Source organism: Agelaius tricolor, unplaced genomic scaffold, assembly GCF_023055355.1.
Source record: "Agelaius tricolor isolate 1412-34295 unplaced genomic scaffold, bAgeTri1.0.p SCAF_2, whole genome shotgun sequence".
Taxonomy (NCBI): Eukaryota; Metazoa; Chordata; class Aves; order Passeriformes; family Icteridae; genus Agelaius; species Agelaius tricolor.
In genome coordinates, this window is record NW_027269262.1 from 68,530,988 (window position 1) to 68,553,231 (window position 22,244).

Sequence of the window (22,244 nt, forward strand, 5' to 3'; positions counted from 1 at the left end):
AAAGGTCTTATTATTGCAAAGGTCACAGGATAGAAATTTTGTTCCAATTTTGTTGTTTCCAGCAGCCTATGGAAATGCAACAGAGCTATCAAAGTTCCTCAGTGGCTTTCCAAAATGCTTGGTATTTACTCTGTTGATTCAACATATTAGAATTTATATATCTTAAAACAAGGGCATCATAGCTGAACTTATAAAAAAATGGAAGACAAAAATATATTTAATAAAGGACTTGCTAAAATTAAGGGAAGGAAAGCATTTCAAGGAGGCATGAAAACTGTCCACAAATATTTCTCCAATTTCAGAGGGGTAGATGAAACAAGAAAATTACCATTTTATGAAAAATTATGATTTAATAGTAATACAGGTCCTACAAAAGAAACTGCAGTCAGATTTAATACCAAAATACTGTGTATAAGGAAAATTTTACTTAAGTATTTTATATTATATAGTTCTACATAAAAGCATTTTATATATTAAATATAAATACATATTTTATATGTATTTATAATTTTAAATACATGTTTACTGAGCTCAAAATATCAAAAATAAGTGTAAAATTTTTAAAATTCTTTTAAATATTTGAAGTTTGAAATTTCTATTGGCAAAATATTTTCTGTCAAAAAGAAGTCTAAGGGACATTCATTTTCAATAATCCTGATTACTAAAAAAAGGCCAGATTGGGAGTTTTTTATTAATTTTGTGTAAAATAAAAATATCCAGTCAATAAGTCTCAGGCTTTTACTGCATCTTTTGAGGTCAAAAATAATAAATAAAAATGTTTGAGCTTTTAGCATCAGTGCTAAAACACTAGACTGTGTTTATCCCCACTCCTACACCCTATCTTTCTACATCTCCCTCCACCACAGTCAATTTCAGGGTAAAATAGACTTTTCAGGTTAAAACAGACTTTACTGAAAACATGTGTTTTCTTGCAAGTCTCAACCACCACATGATTCCACGTTTAATAGGATATGATGTTCTGTCACAGCAATTTTACACTGAAATAATTCTGATGATTTTGTTCACTGTTATTCTTTTTTTATATTATTGAAGCTGAGAAGAGATTTAGCTGCAGCATCCCTCAAATTGCATGAAATTTGTTTCCTAAACAAAAGTTTCACTTTATCCATGTGATTTAGTGTAAAGTCGATTTTGCAACATTTAATCAGAATGGAGGAGCTTTTTAATATAGGTTTGTTTTTATACAGACAGCTTCCTAAGCTCCAGAAGGTATTCTCCTCTGAAGGGTCTCTGCTTCTTTCTCCATGTATAACTGTTCTAGCAATCATAATGAGACATCTATCTCCTGGTATGTCTTTGAGTTTGATTCCAATGAAGAGATAAATTTGAGAACAAAAATAACATCTGTAGAAGCTATATATCCCTATAGAAGCTATATATCTATATCAAGCTTATATCTATGTAAGGTTGACTTTCCTTTATATTTCAGGCATAAATTTGCAGGTGGAATATCAGTGAACTTTCAAAACATTCACAAGATTTCTGATCTTGTTGAGAAGAATAAGTACCTGCTTAAGAGAAAACATTTGCAAACCCAGATTTTCTCATTCTCCAAGGAGTGATGCATTTGGGATGGGAAATAGATACTTTCTGAGTTGATGATAGAGTAGCAGTTAAAGATCAGTGTGCATTTCTTTAGATCCTAAACGGGAGCTCTTCAGAACAATTGCAGTCCTCCTCAACAGATTTTGATTTGAGATCATTGTTTATTTCACCATCTAAGTTACCATCCAAATTTTCTGTATTAGAAACACATTATTGGCTTCACCAAGTAGAAGTTTGTGTGTTTAATAAATGTCATTTCTCTCTGTTAACCATAACTGATATTTTGCCTAAATTCATCATGCAATACAGTAAAAATCTTTCTGAAAGTTTTACGGCATCAATTTAGAAGAGGCAAAAACTAGACCGGTGTTTTAGGTATGCTGTCCATTTTTACTGCCCATTACTCATTTTCAATGACTTGAAGGTGCCTTTGCAGACTTCCAGATGTTTGACTTACTGATATCAAATGTTTGTTTTCAGATATCAACATGGCAGGAGAACCAAAACCATACAGACCAAAACCTGGCAACAAGCGGCCACTTTCAGCACTTTACAGGCAAGTGAAATTTCACTTTAACTTGTTCCAATACAATTTTTATCAGAAAGATTATGGTAACCTAAAATGTATCTACCAATAAATATTGAAGTGTGCAATATTTACCAAAATTATAATGAAATCTAAGTATTTATTAATGCTCCCAGTCCTAGTACTGTTATCAATAATTTTTATTTTTTCTTAATTGAGAGTTATTTCAAATTTTAGTCCTTATGATTCATTGCTTGGCTCATTTTTGTGACTTTTTTATTTGCAATGATCAGTAAAATAACTAAAAATTTCAGAGCAACAAAATTGGTTTCTCACAGATTTTTTCTGTCAGGGGTGAGAACCAAGTTCTGACAAAAGCTAGATTTCTTCCTTGGCTGTTCAGGAGGGCACTGATAGTGTCTTTCTCATATTCCCAGGTGCCTTTTGTCATAGAGCATTTACAAACTTGAAGAAACATTCACTTTTTTTCAAAATCAATTATGTTTAGTGAAGCATTTCAGATTGTTAGGGCTACCATGCCCACAGGTATTTCTGCTCAATAAACCTTACATCTCATAAAAGTAGTACAGAATTTATGCTCCAGATCCATGGAAGAAATTGGGACTGATTTCTACTGTAGCTGAAATGTAGGTAGACTGGCTCTGAGAGCAACACCTCAGGAGTGAAATCAGACACACTTGAGCAGTACTTCTTCATGCCTTGTCTGGTCTGAAAGCTTCAGATGGAAATTCGAGGGTGGCATCTCAGAATAAGACAACCAGAAGCATTTTAGGTCTGAGCCTCCATGCTATATAGAAGAGATTTGAAGTTTTATCATATACCAGTCCTCAGCTGAAGTGATAGAAATATTATTTTTGGAGAAGAGGATCCCTGTTTCATCATTACTCTCAGCTGCAAACTGCTAAACTCTGTAGGTGTTCCAGGTAACCTTGGTCTACTCTGTCCGTGTTCCAGTACTTCAAAAGATTTTGAAAGATATTTTGTGATTTCTGGCATTTATATTCATTTCTACCTCTGAGCTTTTGAAGGCTTTCTCATAAATACTTGTTCTACAGAAAAGATAGGGATAAGAGAGACCTATGGGAAGTTCTAAAGGAATTTTAAAAAGGAAAAATACCTTAGATTGTGTCCTTTCATGGATGTAGTGCAAACTATTTCTCTAGAAGATCATGAGGTTTTTGAGCAACTAAGAGAATCCTTCCATTTCTTCCTTCATCTTAATTTTCACTCTGCTCTGACCTTGTAAGACCCCACCTGGAATACAGTGTCCTGATCTGGAGTACTGAGCACAAGAAAGGACTTACAGGGGGCTTATAAAATAGAACACCTTTTCAGATGGGCAGATAGTGATAGGATAAAGGAGGAATAATTTTCAACTAAAAAAGGAGGGATTTAGATTAGATCTTAGGAAGGTACTCTACACTCAGAGGATAGTGAGGCACTGGAACAGATGGCCCAGGGTAGTTGTGGGTGTCCCATTGTTCAGAGCCAGGCTGGATGGAGTCCTGAGCAATCTTATCTGGTGGATGGCATCCCTGCCCATGGTGTGATGGTTGCAACTAGAAGATCTTTAAGGTTCCTCCCAGCCCTCTCTATCATTCTATGGTATGGTCCCCTCCAACACAAAACATTCTATGATCGTATGATAGCAAGGAACATTTATTATCCCAGTGTCACTTAATCTATTATGTGAGATCAGTGACTAATAAAGTTTTGGCAACACTCAGAACATTTACTTATTTCAGAATACTGTAACTGGGTCTGACTGGGATGAAGTTAACTTTCTTCATAGAATCCTATAAGTGTTTTGGATTTGTTGCTAAAACGCACCAATGTTTTGACTGTTGTTAAACAGTGTTCGCACAGCCTCATGATTTTCTCATTTTCCTATTCTGCCTTCGTAATTAATAGGCTTGGTGTGGGTAAGAAGTTATGAAGAAATATATCTGAGACAGCTGACCCAACTTGGCCAGAAGGATATTCTCTCATATAGTCAGAAACAAAAATTGGGAAGGTTTTTCTTCCAAAGCAGCTGTTAGTTGGAGATTGCCTGGACAGCTTATGGGAGGTGGAAAGTAATGCAAAGGCAATCACTTGGATTTTTTTCCCTTCCCCCTTCCCCTATTACACTGCAAATATCTCAGTCCATGAGGCTTTTTAACTTTTGATCTCTCCTTCATCCTGACAGGGGACAATGGTAGGGGAGTGAGTCAGTGACTATGTGGGTGCTTAGCTGCTGGCCAGGATCCGCCCACAAGACTGAGACAGATAAGAGGGAAGTGGTTACAGTAGATTTGATTTGCTCTAAGAGAGTCATTGGTTAAAAAATTTGTCACAAAATAGTCACTGTTAAAAGGAAGGGCTGTAAGTAGAAAGAGGATAATGGATTTCAGAAAGGACAGAATTAAATGAGCTCAGAGATCTGGTGAGTAGAAAGATTCTTGGAAAGAAATTTGAGGGACAAAAGAAGTGCAGAAAATCTTGCACTGAGTGTGCTTAAGGTAGAACAGAAAATTCTCCCAAAGCAGAAAAAAAATCAAAGGAATAATATGACAGCATCAACTTTCTCAAACATTCTGAAAATTGAAAAGGAATTGTACAAAATGTGGAATCAAAACGCCATGACTGGAAGTAGAAAAGAAGAGCAGAGTCATCCTACAGGATGTCAGAAAGGTTAAAGTACAGAATCGTATAAAGTACAAAGGTAACAAAAAATTGTCATTAGAGTAACATCCTCTGATTTTGGTTAGGAGGAAAAAAGAGCAGATGATACAGAAAAGACTTCTTTTACTTCATCAAAAGGGTTAGCTGACCAGCTATTAAAGAAAATCAATTTTTACCAGAGGGTATGCAATAAAAAAATTGTCTAATCAATGTTTGACTAAGTGAATTTGATGGAAATGATCTGATAACATTCACAGTAGTGTGTTCAAAGGACAAGCTGAATCTGTGTGTGGACTATTAGTGATTCTTTCCAAAAACTTATGGAGGTCTTGTAAGGTAAAGAAACAGTGGGTATGGGAAGGTATTATACCTATTTCTAAGAAGAAGAGATCCAGAAAATTAGCTGAGACTAGCTTTGATTCTAAGAAATGCACTAAAACACATTCTTAGAAATCAATTTATCAAGACCAAGAAATTAATAAATTGGTTAAAAAATCAGGAGCATATTATGCTGAAGCAATATAATTTCCTTATTTGACAAGACACGACAAATTTAATGGAGAAAGAGATGTACTATAAAGTCATTGTCATGGTTTAGCAATGACACTCCCAATTTAGTACCCTCTGAGACTCTCCCAAATGAGATTTCACTTACTCGCTCACACCCCTCTCCTTCCCCCTTCCTGCTCCAGGGATAGAGTTGAGAACTGGAGGCACAAAGGGGTAAAAATTGCAGTTTGAGACAAGAACAATTTACTGGAAACAGCAATGAGATTAAAAAAAAAAGGAAAGAGTAACAGCAAAAATATTAATAACAAAAGGTATAAGACAGAAACTATTTACACAGAAAGCCCATGGCCAGTACCAACTAATTTTTCCACACCACACAACACCACACCACACTTTCTCCCAACTGGAAAAGGAATGCCTTTCTTTCCAGAAATCAGAAAAAAAGTCCTTTTCCTCTGTCCCTGGCAGTGCTGTAAATTGTTATTCAACAATATTCGGGTGATGGCCAGGCCCTCTCAGCAGAGCACACAGCAGCCCACAGCTGCTGGGCTCAAGCAGTCCGATCCTCTGGGCTCAGTCTCCCGGCAGCTGGGACCACAGACACACACACCACCACTCCTGGCTACTGTAAAAAAATAACTCTGCCCTGGATGAAACTAGGACAGTCGTTTAAACAAAGTTTGACACACTTACTTTTCAGTTTTCATAAGCATGTTCAGGAAAGTTGTCTAGAAGAAGCTGTCTTAAGGCAGACAGCCAATGGAAAAACAGCGACTGTGTACAACACAGTATTAAGGAAAATAACTGTTAATTTTTCAGTTTCCTTTGTTAATGATTTTTAATGGGATTTTTTATATGTGAGACAACATAAAGAACAATTTTAGGATAAGCAAGCAGGAGTGCTGCACAGGCTTGCAGGATTTTATTTACTTTGAAGTACTTGAGGCTTCAAAATTGTTCAAAGAACTTTGTATTTCTGAAAAGAAGTTTGTATCACATTTATAGGTGGATATACACATAAGTCATTAATACAGAGCAACTGATGTCTATGATGTGCTATATCATCATAATTTTCTTGTGTGTCCAAGTCATTAGATTCATTTTTTCCTGTAATGGTATAATCCTCTTTAATATCTCAGTTCAGGATCTACATTCCTTTATTTTAACTTTTCTAGTTTTATGATCTGTGTGAAAATAATCTCATTTAATCTTACCTATGTGAAATTCAGCATGAGCCTAAATGTGAGACACACAACTTTTTTAGGTGCAAGACAGATAACTAAATAATAAAAGGACTTCCATTTTTTGTTTAGGCCTTAAAAAATTTTGAGAACATTTAGTCTTTGCTTCAGAAAGCTGTTAAACGCATTATTAATTTTAAGCATGTTCATTGAATATCTTAAAATGTACTTAGAGTAGTGCTCAGGAATCAGTTAAATTCTAACATAGCTGTAAACTCCATCATCATCCATCCTAATTTGCATTGCATTGAGGGGGACCTAAATCTCAGAAGATTCAAAATTGTTCTGAATTTTCTTTTTAGTGCACCACTTCTGCAGGAAATCACACACTTAAAAAAATCTGCATCTTAAAATTGTTTTGCATCTCGTTGTATTGGTCTAGCCTCCAGCAAAAATTAATTGTACCAGCAGCACATCTTAGGATCTTTGAAACACAAGGTGAAGATTAAAGGTGCTGACACAAATGTGTTAAAACACTCTTTGGGAGAAATGTTTTGGTAAAATAAAACATCACAGTTTGTCTTTTTAATTTAGTGGTGTTTTTTTCACTAAAGCAAATCTGTGTCACCATATGAAAGCCCATTTACTGTTTCTTTCCTGTGTTTACTCTCCAATATACCAAAGTAGAACCAACCATAAGTAGTCTGATGGACTGTTATTCTGCTTCTTTTCATCATAAAATGCTTTAATTATTCGTTGTTCATTTCAGTCCACTACCATGTTATATGGCATATTAAATACATGCCTGAAAGCATTTTCTCCATTTCAGAAGCCTTTGTTTCGCTTTCTGATTCTGGAAGCTGTTGATAGTGTGCAACCATTCCCAGCTGCTCAAGGAGTGGAGCCAAGCCCCAGGACAGGTGGAGCAGAGCCACCATAGACATGCTGCCTGTGGCTGGCCCTCCCTCAGGGCATGGAGCACATCCTTTCTCTATGGCTGACGTCCTGGGAGCTGGCTAAAAGCCTTATCTGGCACCCCTCTGGTAGTAACAAGGTTGAGAGGGTTTGAGAAGGATGACAAGGGCACCTACTTTTGAGTCTTTTGAAAAAAACAAAAACAGTGTGCAACAGGCTGGCAATAATGGTGCCATTTTTATTGCCATAAAAATGAGCACAATTACTGCAGACTCTGCTGCATGAGGGGATCTGCTGGAGATCACATTGGGGAAGGGGAAGTCAAAACCAGTGCGGTGGTACTGGTACAACTGAGAGTGCAGGGTCCCATATCACATCTAAGTCTGCTTTCTGAGAAAGCTAGTTACTTGACAAATCCCCAGGGTCAAAGTGATATCTGTACAATGTGGTAAAGCAGGGCACTAGGATTTGGAAGAGAAATGGAAAGGCAAGTTACAGGGCACTGCCAGGGTATCTAGTCAATCTCTTTGCTCTACTCAATTTAATGTTATAGTTGACCTAGAAACTTTTCCAAAACTGTTTTATCCAAGAAAAGTAATCCCTATGTGGATTATTTTCATCCTTGCCAAACTTCAAGCTTCTTTGGAGTGCCGCAAGCAAAACCAGCAGGCCCCAGTGTCACCTCTTGAAGACTCAGTGAGGAGTTATTCCATCCCCAGCCCTCCAGTATTCCTATTGCTGTCTGGGAATGAAGCTGGCTAGCCTAAGATCCATCCTGCTGAGGCACATCCTGGAGTGAGACAATGAACAGAATGGATTTAGAGAATAGATTAAAAAAGTCAGGAAAACCTGAGTGAAATAGCCTCTCACTGTGTTGGCTTGGCTGTAACCAGCCACTGGTGTTGAGTTCCCACAGCACTGCCCAGATGTAGCACACAGTGATCCTGCAAAGGCTTCCCTCCAGGACAAGTTTTTTTCCCAGCTGTTCTCTGAAATTTCTGGTGTACAGTTCAGCACTCTCTGAGTGGTGTAAGATAGCACAATGATTTCCCATTACCAATCACTTTGTCACGTAATGCAGTTGAAATGTATATTTAACACGCCTGATTTACCTTGCTACTAATTATCTACATTAAACGGCCTTTACTTTACAATTTCATAACTCCCATGGCCTCTGGAACAAATTCTTTTATTTTAATGTCTAATATTAATATACTGGAAAGGGACATTCTTTTATTTACATGATATGGTTATTTTTTATGTCAGTGGGGTTTTTTTGACACAAATATTTTATCAATTTCTGCAGTACATTTTACTTTTATAATCTCAAACAGAAAACTGCACATCTTGCATTTCCTTTGGTTTTTCAGGCTTACAGCAGAAGCTGAAAGAATTGCTTGCAGTCCTTCTCTACTTGCCCTCTGCTTCTTAAATTTATTGTAAATATAGTTTATAGAGTTTGGTGTGGTCTGGTTTGCCTCAGAGCCATCCATTATTTTGAGTTGCTTTTCTGAGCACTTCTGAGCATCCTTCATTGCAGGAAAAAGTGTGAAAAGGACACTGGTGGGCAACTTGATTTCATCTTCTAGTACAGGAATCTTCTTGAGGTCATTCCTCCCTCTCAAAAACATTAATATAAACTCAACAAGTTCTGCACCAATCAAGAATTACCATTCCATTAGAATACTGCAGGATTTTGCATTATTACTGTAACACTGTGCCACTGGTAGTGTATTATCAATCTTTTTAAACCTGTCATAAAATAAAAGTTACTGCAGGTATAAGTGTCTTTCTTAATTCAATACTGTCCTGGATTTCCAACAACATTTTTCTTTATATTTTCTTTTTCTTTATGAACTTGTGCATCCATCATTATTACTGATCTACAAGAGACTAAAGATACAGTCCAGAAAACAGAAAACAAACCTTATAAAGTATTTTCTGACACTTTAGTCTTACATTAAATTGTGGTTACAACCCCTACATTATTCTATACGCTGAATGAAAAAAAAATATACTTATGGAACATAATTTTTATATGACTACATTATATTAACACAATATACTGTGGTATTTCTTTTGAATCAAAGTGATCCTTTTTCTACAGAAATGTATCCTCCTGATGCTTTTGATTATTTTTCTTTATGAGAAAAGCTATTTTATTTCAGTACTAAGCCCAGTGGAATGGGCTTAAGAAAAATGTTGTTCTGCAGCTCTTCTCCTGACAAAAGATTTAGCTTCCATAAAAAATCCCCACATTTCTAGATATGTTTAAATAGAGAGATTTTAAGTCCAGCAGGATATTATTTACATTCATTTCATCAAAGAATGTTGCCAGTGGTCACATTTGAAACAGTCATTACTGTACAGAAAAAATATAATTTAGTTTCAAATTTTTACTTGAACAGTACAAATTTTGCTAACGTTGAGAATTTAAATAGTATTCTCAATTACATTAAAAATCTTAAAAGGCACAAATACAAGCTATAGCAGACCCAGTGATTCAATTTGAACCTTTGTTTGTTTGTTTGTTTTCTTTCAATAAGAAAAAAGACCTCCATGTCAAATAACTAATATTTTTTAATTTTTTTAAATCTGCTGATGGAAAGCAGCACATGCAAGTCTTCATTTTTAAATTATGGTGGTGTAATTGCAATCAGTTTTATCCCATAGATGTTTAAAACAGTACGTGTGGTCAGAGGGGCTGGGAAAGGCAGACAGAGGTTTAGGTTTGCCCTTTCACATGATTCAGAGCATGATTGTGCAGCACTTCATAGCTTTAGATGGGGGGGAAATGGGGGAGAGAAAGATATTTCAGATCCTTAGCAATAGGAAAACCTTTTGCTTCTTTTTATCTTGAAATAAATCACAGATAAAGAAAAAGACCAAAATATATAAAATGCTACTGGCATCTTGATTTCTTCATTCAATCATATTATTCCTAACCTGTGGTGTAACTCCAATAATAACTAGGACAATGAAACTTTTTTTTTTTAAATCTTCCTATTCACTATTTTAAAAATACTGCTAACGCCACTTAAAAAGGAGACTAGGGCAGGTATTGCCTCTCAGATCATCACTATATGATAAATCTTACATTTTGCTCATGTTTGTTTGCTTTTATTCACCATCAGTTTTTAAATGGTGGCATTGACACAGCTCCATTTAGAAGTAGGTCCTGTGTAAAGACTAGCACTTGTCTTTGTAACAATCTTCCCTCAAGTTATCCCTTAGACTTATACAGTATTTCCTCAGGTTTTTTTTCCTCTTTTAAGAGGATGTGACTCCAGTTTATACACACCTGCACAGGAGCTGCATCCCTCTTTCTATCTCAGTACTCCTCCTCTTGCATAAGGTGATACATGGTATCACATGAATGATCTTGTCTTCTTCCGCAAAAGCCCAGACACCATAACCACATTCATGCTCAGAGATTAGCAAATTTGGAGAATAGGCTGTTCACTTATTATTGTTGGGGTTTTTTCCTGGTGTTTAATTTTCTTTCTTAGTTTTTACTTCTGCTATGAAACCTGAAGCAATATACTATCGATAAAATATCTAACTGTAAACTTATCTTTTTTTTTTCATGGTTTTTAATCACTGTTTATACCACAGTAGAACAGAAAACATATTCACAATCTTCTGATGGCATTGAAATGATTGACTCCTTTCTTATTCAATTGAAATAATTATGACTCCTTTCTTTTCCAAGAATTTTGGCTGCTAATACAAATGAGAAAACTTTGGCTTATAAATCAAAAAGTAAATTCCTAAAAGATCCAGAGTATTGATGGGTTTGCCTGCAGGCAAACAGAAACAGTAGTTTTAGTCACACATTTGCTTTAAACCTTGACAGCCTGAGGCCTATTCCTATCCCTTATTGCAATGTGAGATTTCTACCCTTTATTACTGCATGGATTCTTGCATTTAATATAAGAAATAATCACTTTGGACTCATCATGTTGTCTTCCATATGAAGATGATATCTTCTGTAGGTATTCTGCTGCATTTCAGTTAGGATAAAAAGACTAGTGCCTTCAACATATTAAAAAATCAGAAACTGACAACATGGTATTTTTCTACATTTGAGTTTTAGTGGAGAAGGCATCATGGAAACAGTATCAAGAGTTGTAGACACTGCTGTTCAGAAACTGTTCTATTAAGTCTTATGTTCATGACAGAGAATAGAGAAGGGCCTGTCTGGACATTGCAAATGAACAGAGGAATTCTTCATTTTCAGGAATTTAGTAAACCCTTAATTGCTGCAGTAATCAGAGATGCAGAAAGCTGTGCTTCAGAGAACCACTTAGTGGACTTGCAATTAGGCATTGGTTCTCACATAATGTAACACCTCTAATTATATAGAAGGCTGTAATTTGGTCTGGGAGATGCTGATGTACTGCAAGGGCACTATTTAAGTGGCTTACAGAGAGCAACAGAAATATGATGCTGGGTTATAAATTTAGTACTCTGTGAATAACAAGGAAGGTTGGATAAGTGAGACACTATAACACATTTTAAAGTCTTATGAATTATATTAGAAGAAGAAATTTAAAGTATACTTAATTGGAAAGAAAATGGATTGCTAAGTAAAATTACAAATAGCGTGGAAGGCTGTGTGAAACACAGAGGGTCAATAGCAATATATTATTATGCAGTGAATTATAAAAATAAAATTACCATTAAGCTTTATTTCTCAGTGAAGTCAGTTAGTCTTGGAGCATACTGTCTGAAAATATGTTATCCACCCTACCAGAACTGATATTTAGTGCTGTTGATTCATAATGTCAAATGTAATTTTGTTTTTTAAAGCATAGGGTACAAATTGCATGCCTTTTTGGTATTGCATGCCAGTATTTCTAAAACTTCTGGGAAAAGCATTGGCTATTTTATTGAAAAGTAAAAAATGTACTCATAATCATATGTGATTTGAATCCTAAAAAATTACCATTTCTAATACCTATTGTCATAAAAATATATGTTGCATTTTTCAGTTTTGCATGAGTGAGGTTATTCTAAGAAGCAGCATGACAAACATGAATCTCACATTGTTAGAGAAGTGACCCTCCTGGAACTGCTTTAAAGTGTTAGTACTGTCATTGAGGGGAAAAGGATATTGAGCCTCTACCCTTGGGATCCCCAAAGGCAATGCCTACATTAACCTTCATCTATTTGTGACTGCAAATAGACATGCAGCAAAGTAGTATTGATTGTGTGCATTAGATCAGTCAACACTGTTTTGTTCAACCCACCCTGAAGAAGACATTCTAGATGGTTTTAGATCAGAACATATTGACCTGAGTGTTCTTACTCTGCTTTACAGCAGAAGAGGGTCAGTTGAAATCAACTTCATGCAAAGAATGATTAAACCTGTAAGGAAGAGATCTCTAAGGCACACTACTTAGAACATTATATTTTTCTCAAAATTCTGTCTTTTGTTTGAAGCATAGATTTTTGCAAAATTTAGCAACTAGTAAAAATCATGGGAAAAAGCAAAGAAAAATTGACAGCGGCATGGAGTTGTTTTCATGCTTTGGGTTTTGTTTCTTTTGCTTTCTTTAACAAAGGTACTAAATTGAGCACATTTTGAGTTTGGGAAACTTGCAAGAATCTCACTATGAATCCAAGTTTGAATTGCTTCATGACTGGAAACATCATACAGTGATGTATGGGTTAAACACTGTTTAGATTATAACTCTGTTTGGCTACAGAAGACTTCTCTTGGGTGGCATGGGAGGAAACTGGAATCCATTATTACCTCAGAAGGTTTTCAAATGCAGAGTCTGAATCAATTTCACTCCAAATCACAATTTAGTTTTTCTCAGACATACTACCAGCATTTAGTCAACTATGAGAATCCACGCCACAGTTCATGTTATCTTTGAAAGTTTTGGATTCATAAAAAAAGATGCAGCAAAATCTAACCTGTAAAATCAGATAGGATACAGCTTTTAAATTACTTAGAGCTTTTAGGTTTCCCTCTCTTCTTGCTGCCTAAAATTTAGGCCACCCATTTAAGAATATTATGGGAAACTACTTCATTTTTTCCTGTAGTTCCCTTGAGTTCTCCATGTCACCCTTTCCTACTACATCCCCAAAACACTTCCATCCTGTGTTATAACAGTAATGCATTCAGTATCCACTATGACAATGTACATTTCTATTGGTATATCAAAACCAACCTTTGCATATGCTGGTTTAAGTCTCATCCTAGCCTCCTGCTGCTGTGAAAGTTAGCACAGGGAAGAGGCAATCTCTCTAAAGCACTTCCTCCCTGTACATAAAGATACCTTTTATTCAGTTTTTCAACCGTCAAACTTCAAAGATAACCCCAAACATTATTAATTACATTCTACTAAAGAGTGGTGAAAAGATTCCTATCCTAGCTACCCATGGGGTAAAAAAATCCTAGTGACTCCTGAAACTTGTACTTATGACAAGAATTTCATGTTTATAAAGATGTAAGATACATATTTTTCTAGGAAACTAGCTCAATTTGGTCATCTGCTATGTACATCTGATACATCTGGTACATATGCTACACATCAGTACAGGCTGACATCAGGTATTATTGACAGCATCCTGTGCTAAGTGTTCCCTCGAAATCTTTTCCTACAGATAATGCTATGGCACTACCCTGTCCTGGGGTTAGGAGTTGAGTAGAACTGGCTACTTAAAAGGCACTGCAACAATAGTCAGTGTTTTTGCAGCATTTTTTAAAAATATAAGAGAATTTAATTGAATTTAATTAATTAAAAAAACCTTGCACATATTTTTTGTTGTCCAGACATGTAAAGTGCTTAAAAATCATGTTTATATATATATATTTATATATATATATATATATATATATATATATATATATATATATATACATATATATATACTGGGCCAAAATTCCATTTCTTTCACTTCAAAACACTGAAAAGACTAAAAGCCCCTCCATCTTGCAGCATGTTAAATGCAGAGTAAGTGTATGAATGCAAACCAAACCCTAAGGTGAGCAAAAGCATTCCTAGACAGAAAATCAAGCTGTCTTATGGGGACAAACTATAATTTCAGTTTTCTCTATCACAAAAAATTAAACTGCATAAGATCCATATCACCTACAGATGTCTTGGGAAGTTAGTTTCTTCTGGGTACAACTTTTTCCTCATGGACTTGGAGAAAAGCTGGTGCTTCAATAAGTGATCTAAGTTATTCTCAATCTTAAATAATTAACTGAGTAAAAAAAGTCACAAAATTTTATTAAAAAAATGTATCTTTTTTAATCAGTCAGAATATGCAATGTGTTGTGATACTTTCAAAAGGGACTAAATATGTATTATACATCTATTAAGGATTATGTATAGATCTGCATAGAGAGAGGCTGGTAGCCAAAGGGATAATCTTGTTTGATAATCTGTTTATCCCTAGAGTGCTTACTAGTGTAGTAGCTTTCTTATTGAATAAATTCATCAGTAATTAGTAAAATTTAGTTTTAGTACACTTGAATATTTCAGTTGTGAACTTTGATTAACCATGATCTGAGACTAGAAGAGAGGAAGCACGTGCTGATTAAAGGACACTTCTCAACCAGCTCTGAGGAAAGATGTTTTAATACACCCCCATAACTAGGAGTCTCTTGTTACTCAGTTCTTCCTCTTTTAAAATTGTTTTTGCAATACCCAGCTAGTTGTCCTTCATTTCATATATGTATAAAATAGTTCTTGTTCTCAAATTCTCACTCTGCTTTTCTTTTTTAAATTTCATCACACTGAATTAATACTAATTCTTCAATTTATTAAAAAAAATCATATTTTAACTTTCTTCACTGGATTATTAAAAAACAGCTTTTTGGTACCTATTTTACATGCAGTAACATCTTTGTTAAAATGCTTTATGCACACCAATGTTAAATGAATCATAACACTGAGTGTTCCTATTATTTCATGTGGCTCTCTTTCCCATTGACATAATTCTTTGTTCATGGTCATGCTGCGGATAGATTTTATTTTCTCAGCTTGATTATGAGACTCTCATATCAGGCAATATCAAGAGCTTTAAAAATGAGACTAAGTCTTACCTATCATCTGTCTTATCATTTATCCACCAAGCATCAAAGGAATCAGTTTGCACTGAGAAATGACAGTTTGAGCTTGCAGTATGTTTGCTTCCACCCATGGCTTAAGTGATGTGTTTTATTTTGTGCTAGAATCTTTATATTTCAATAAATAACAGAAGCACTTAGGTCTGTCAAATACAAATTCTTGGGGTACTGCAAAAACTAACACATAGTATATGACATTATGCAATGTTCATGAAAACAACAGTTGGTTGTTGTTGCTTTTCTAATCTGAGTTATCAATTGCAATGTCAACCAGCAGATGGGAGCAGAACTTATTAAAGTTGTTAGGGACAATTGTAAAAATTGACATAAACATGTAAATTATTCTTCCATTCCCTCTGCTTCGGAAGCACTTCTGATAGATTAGATCTTCTATACAGTCATTCTACTATTTATTTGTTCCATAATATGACAGAGTTTCTTCATAAAAATTGTCAACATTTATAAAGACGTTTATGGAAGCTTCAGAAGACAAAATGAGCTTCTTATCCTATTCTATTTGATAATAGTTGCTGACAATGTCCAGGAGAATTATCTTGGATTGAAATTAAGTCACAGAAACCAGAAAGGAAGGATTACCTAGTGTGCATCAGCAATTGTTCTTTCCGACACAATAGATAGCGGAAGTTATATGAAATTATATTTCTTCTCTAAATTAAGACGTGCTTTTATTAGGCTTGCTTGCATTGAATAGAAATATCAGGAGGTAGCAAAATTTATAATGCACATGCTTAAAAAAATCAGATGACAATATATAGCACTACTTAAAAAGTTCTGAAGATGGTGTTTGATCACTTCAAATCACAAACTCAACATTCAGAGAAAAATGCATCCATGTTTGATTATGTGAATGGAAACTTAAGTTTCTTTTGAAAGGTCCCTTGAGTTGTTCTCATCATTTTAAAATTTAATGCATTGAAAAACAAGGTGAGCCATAAATCTGAATATTCTTCCACTATGCATATTTCTGCTAAATCTTTGGTCCTGCTAATTCTTTGGTTCCTAAAGCTGCACAATGCAAAAAACACATACTTGGTAGGTAAATAAGTCAGCCACAACAGTTAGTCTAAATACACACTAACTCTATACTGAAGTCCAAATTGCTTTACAGTTGTCCTGACTTTCCTATCTGGCTTGAATAAAAATGTTCCAAACTCCCTTGAAAACTGCAGTCACTATTCATGCATTTTATAATCAAACAGAAAATGTGTGATGTCAGCTACACAGTCAGCTAATACTCCTCAGGAATTTTGATATGAAGGTTGTAACCTAAAATGATGACTCAGCTGAAAAAATATTAGTTCCTGACCCCTGTCTCTGATTCAGGGCAGATGGTTTTGTTTTTTCAACAAGTCAGAATAAGAATCCTAACAAATTCATTAAATTCCATATGCTTTTCCTACTAAGTGCCTAAAGATGAAATTATATGACAACCACGAGGAAGAATATATTGATTGGTAATTAATTTCCTTGGAGAATCCTTGGCTAAAATCCATTTGCTTGTGTACTGCATTTATATTGTTAGAAATGTTATTCACTTTGTCCTGTACACAGTTTTGGGAAGGAGAGGAGAGGATTCTTTAACAAGTAATTATATAGATTTATGTATCTTGGGCCAGGCCTCAAATGCAGAAAAATTCTTGCCTGTAATCTTAATAGGACAATTATGCAAGAAAGTAGAATTTACTTTGGGGTCTGTCATTCCATGATTTGTTTACAAGTCAAAGAGGAATTCACACATCCTTAGTCTAGTCACATTTCCCTGTATGTTTGTCTGCAAACCTTGAAAATTTGTCCATCTGAATGTTCAGTCCGTGTCAAAGATGGAATTTAGATAATTGCCATTTATATAAGAAACCTTAGCAGCAAAGAAAATAATGAAGTGCACAATTGGGCTAATCAGACTTGTAAAATGTCTCTCAGGGTGCAAGGGGAATAACACTAAATGGGAAATTTGTAGGGTTCTTATTTTAAACACAGTGTGACAGGACCATAGCATGTCAATGGGTAGTAATCAATTGCCTATGCCTGTTCAGTTTACAGTGACTGGTTTTAACTGAGCAACTGACATAGTGTAAAAATTCTTTTTCCTCCTGAAAAACTTATCTATTATATGTAGATAAGGAAAATCTTAGCTGAAAATCAAAGTGGAACACCACTCAGTCTGCCATGTCCCAGTCATGCTACTGATTAGCCTCCCTCCCTCCTATTCAAACTGCTATATTGCCTTGGCATATTGACAAACTCATCTTTTCTGATGCGAAAACTATTTCAGGAAAGAAAGAAAATATCTCAATCTCTTCTGCTTCAATACCACTCCTGCATAATAAAAATATGATTCTCTTTGTTTACTGTATACTTAGTATTTCTCGGACACAAAAATATATACTTGCAAAGAAGACATCTGCTTTAAGATTCTTCCTGGAGGTGTATAACAGTCCTTCTCAAAACTTATCAGAATTAGTCTTTTTGCAATATTTAATTTTTCAAGAATTCCTCAAAACTCTGGAAAAGTCAGTATACATGAGGTTGAAAAGAAAGGTAAAAAGTTTTATTGACAAATGTCACCCGTAAAGGTTATATAAGATGTTATTTCATATTGTGTTGCAGTTTTAAAACTTTATATTAATTTGCCATATACTGAACTACCAAATAAAAGGCCAACAGATAATTTTGTTCCTTTACTATGAGGAACACTTGAACTAATTAAAAGTAATTCAGCAAATTATCTAAAACCATTTAGTCAAATATAGAGAGAGGTCAAACCTAGGGCAGCACTATTTAAATCAAATTGAATTCCAGCTAGAGAACGGACTTCAAATAGATTTTTAATTGCAGTGTTTTGTCCACAGGGCATTCTATCACACACACTTTGTTTTCAAGTAAAATCCACCAGAATATCCTCCATCAGGGCAGTGCTATGCCTCTCTTGATTACAGAATTTCTGTATTATGAAGTATGTCAATACATTCTAGGGCTTTCATTCTTTGGTCATCTTGCTTATAGTTAATCTCTCCAGCCAAACACTGAGTGCTTCCCCTGACTGATTCATTTCACTAAGCAGAAAAAGAGGAAACCAAAACATGACACTAGTGCACAGAACCTGCAGGAGAAGGGTGAAACCCTCCATGAAGGGCCCTGTCATTTTATTGCTCTCTGTCAGCACTGCCTGAGCACAGAGAATGCCAAGCTCAGATTTTTTGGGACTGCCCCAACCACAAGGGCATGCAGCTTTGGGCTTCTACTGTGTTCCAGTTATATGCAAAGCCATCAGTGTTTCCTCTTCTATTCTTCTAGATCCATGTGGATTTCAACCCTAGAAAGAAAGGGAATGGTGAGCTATAATCATTAGGACAACAGAAAAGGGACTGTGTTTTCAATGTTTCGGAATTTAGATTATGGTAATAATTAAACTGGTCTATTGGTTTGTGAGTTTTTTGCACAAAACCTTTGTTGGGGGACTAATAACTGCAACAGTATTCAGTTTTTTTACTAAGAGGACTTTCATGAAACTTTTACCTTAAAACATTTATTATTTAAAGTACCTTTGTTTACAACTAATGATAATTGTTTAAAATTAATTATATTTCAAATATTTTATTGTCAGTCTAAATTGGCTTCAGATTCATGAATAAAATGCTCAGTTGCACATATGATATGCTTTGCTGCATTAGAAGGCTACAAAGAGGCTACAAAGAGATATTAATGACCTGGACATCATTAATATCTCTTTGTAGAGATATTTTCCACTCATTATTTTCCACTCTTTCTAACACAGTATACTCCATGGGAATTATCACAACAGAACATTTTTGCACATCATGTAACCACTCAAAATTACTCAGCTGCAAATATGCTTTAAACATGTTTACAAAGGATCCTAAAATCACATACTAATGGTCTTGTCAAGCAGCTGATATCAGTAAACTCACTGAAGCCAGAACACTCCAAAAGAGAAAGGGCAGCCAGTTGCAGATAGCAGAGCAGGAGCACTGCCTGATAACACAGATGAGGACTCTTGTATCTGCCCTGGCTGGATGGAAACTCCCAGAAGAGGCTCCTGCCAGGTGCAGGCGCTGCATTTCCTCACAGCCACAGCAGCCACATCAGAGAGTGGGAGAGCACTTTGAACCACTGGGTTTAGAACTGAGCATGATTCTGGATCTACCAAAACAGTGACACCCAGATCCAGCACAAGGCCAACTCTGGCAAATGGGACAGAAATTCTCAGAAGGATGAAGTGATCATGTCATATGAGCATAGGATGCTGGAAACCAACCAAAAAAAAAAAGGCAGCAAAAAGAACAAAATATTTCTTGTTCATTCTAGACATTCTATTCAAATATCTACACAAGTCATCTCAATCTGTGAAATTCAAAGGGCCTAGATGTGCTACTTTGTAAATATTTGATTTCTAGATCAAAATTCCATTGGGTAAATGGGATTTTTTCCGAGTTAAGTGGAAACTAAAGCAGAATACTAAAAGCACCTACTAAACTGAATCAGGCCCTTCTATTAATGCTAAATTGTGTAATTAAATAAACTTGACATTGAGAACAGCTGTTTTAAATTCATTGCATAATTGTTTTTAAATACATTAAATACCTATATTTAAAACTTTCATTATTTACTTGACAGACTTGAATCAAAGGAGCCCTTCCTGTCCGTTGGGTAAGTAAGAATATGTATATTTTCATGGATGTTTATATATTTAAAAACCATGTAATATAATTTATGTGATTATGTTGAGCATACACATCCTATTTCAAAATGATGGTTATTTACTATACTTAAGCTTATAAAATGCAGCTTTTAGTTAATAAAGTCAGAAGCCATGGATATTTTCCTTCTCAAAAAGAAACTAAGTATGTTTTGCCTTTATTGACTAAACAAAACTTACACTAAAATACATATAGGAGTTAAACATTGCATTAAAAGGTAGCTGGTTTATTAATTTATTTTCACTGACTTTATTCAGAAACCATTCTAAATATCATCTTTATCACTTGTCTAAACCATGAAAACATTGATAAGGTCCTTTAAAAAATTGCGATAGTTCAATAACAGAAATAAAATAAAATTTATGAAATAGAAAAAAATCCATTTTAACCTGATTATAAATCACTGCATTGATTTGCATATTTCAGCCATAGACTTCATACTGTCAGTCACTTAAACAGTTATATGTTCACTATATTAAAATGATAACTCATCATACCAAAAAAATTCTTTTAAAAGGTGTCATATTCTAAAACCTATCATTCTTCTAGAAAATGTAGACTAATATATGTATTAGTGGTAATTATCTGTATTTTGAGTCTGAATTTCACTTTTCATGCACAATTTTCCCTTCAGCTTCTTTCTTTAAAGCTTTCCAAACTGTCCTAACATTCTCCCTCCCTGTTTTCCTTCAGAAGTGTCTTTTTTATGTGTCTTAACTCTCATCTTCCTTTGTTCACACCATACTTTCTGTTATCAAGAATAAAAACTGTAGACAAAAGATACCATACAAAATATCCCTTTAAGGGTTAGCTCTACCATGTAATTATCAGTAAGTTCCAAATTGTTGTACTAACTGCAGAATTAGAAGTCAACTTCAAACTCTGAAGTGTGGAGTACAGTTAACAAGCAAGAAAGTGTGTAAATTATGATCAAAAGTACTCTACAAATTAGCATAAACAGGACTGAGATATATCTTGGTTTCTGTAGCATAAAGTAACTCTGGTTTGAGTACATTTTGGAATAATTGTTTGCTGTTTTTACTTTTACCTGCTCAAAATGATTGGAAAATATTTGGAGGGGGTATGGGGGGTACACTGCTCTTGTTTTGCATGCTCTGAAATGTCCAAATTTGCTATCAAAGTCAGTCCCTTCTGTTAATAACTATCATTACTCCAGTTTGTAACTCATCCTATTAAGTTGGCTTTTTGGGGCCTCCACTCTCATAATGAAGTGATTATTTGAAAATATCAACTTTAAGATTAAAAAAAGAAGTTGCATGCCATTTTTGTTGAGAAGCAAAGTTTTAAGTACAACAATCTAGTAAACAAATAAAAATACAATGCTAGTGGTTACATTATTTGTCACAAAATATTAAACCCTATTTCTTATCATGATCTGAAGAACCATGCTGGCAATTTTAGCTTGTTTGCCTAGGAGGAAGCATTGTGGTTTGGCTTTGGGTTTGTCTCCATATGAGTAGATTGGTGGCCACTATGTAAATGCACATTATGTCCACATATTTATTGTATATGACTTTGTCTGTAAAACTGATTCCTCTTGGGAATTCTAATCTGAACAAATAGACTTTGTTTTTTTTCCAGAACATTTCAGAAGTTTACCTGTAATGTACTCGAATTCTTTTATGCAAGTTCATAATAATGAAGATAGATAAAATCTCTCAAAATTATTCCCTGTGTGCTGCTTTTGCCTTTTATTTCTTTATTTCCTCCACCCCCAAGGAGGGCATCAGAGGGTTAGACTACCATGTTCTAAGGAGGGGCCCAAACCAACATCCACCTCCTCGGTACCACATTAAAGAGACCCTCCTAGTCCACAAAAACTGGGGAGTTCTTTTTTACAGAGAATGAGTTCTTGTCCCAGGATCTGTATCTGAAGTTTTAGCCCAGAGAGCTGCAACCACCAGGCTTTTAAAATACAGTAATGTTTGCAGAAGAAATGCTGACTTAACCACTATTAAACAAACACATGGGTGCCCTTAATAGCTCTTGCTGCCAGAGTTTGTCAGAACACC

The 22,244-nt window shown here is 35.1% G+C and overlaps 1 protein-coding gene across 7 annotated transcripts in view; it reads left to right on the forward strand.

Moving 5' to 3' along the window:
- The window catches only part of RALYL (RALY RNA binding protein like), a 370,535-nt gene that overhangs the window by 293,579 nt on the left and 54,712 nt on the right, over window positions 1-22,244 (forward strand). For all 7 annotated transcript variants that reach the window (XM_071421354.1, XM_071421357.1, XM_071421350.1 and 4 more), the window contains 2 exons: window positions 2,047-2,122; window positions 20,129-20,161. In XM_071421354.1, the coding sequence (XP_071277455.1) occupies window positions 2,047-2,122; window positions 20,129-20,161 (109 nt within the window). The remainder of the gene's footprint in view (window positions 1-2,046; window positions 2,123-20,128; window positions 20,162-22,244) is intronic.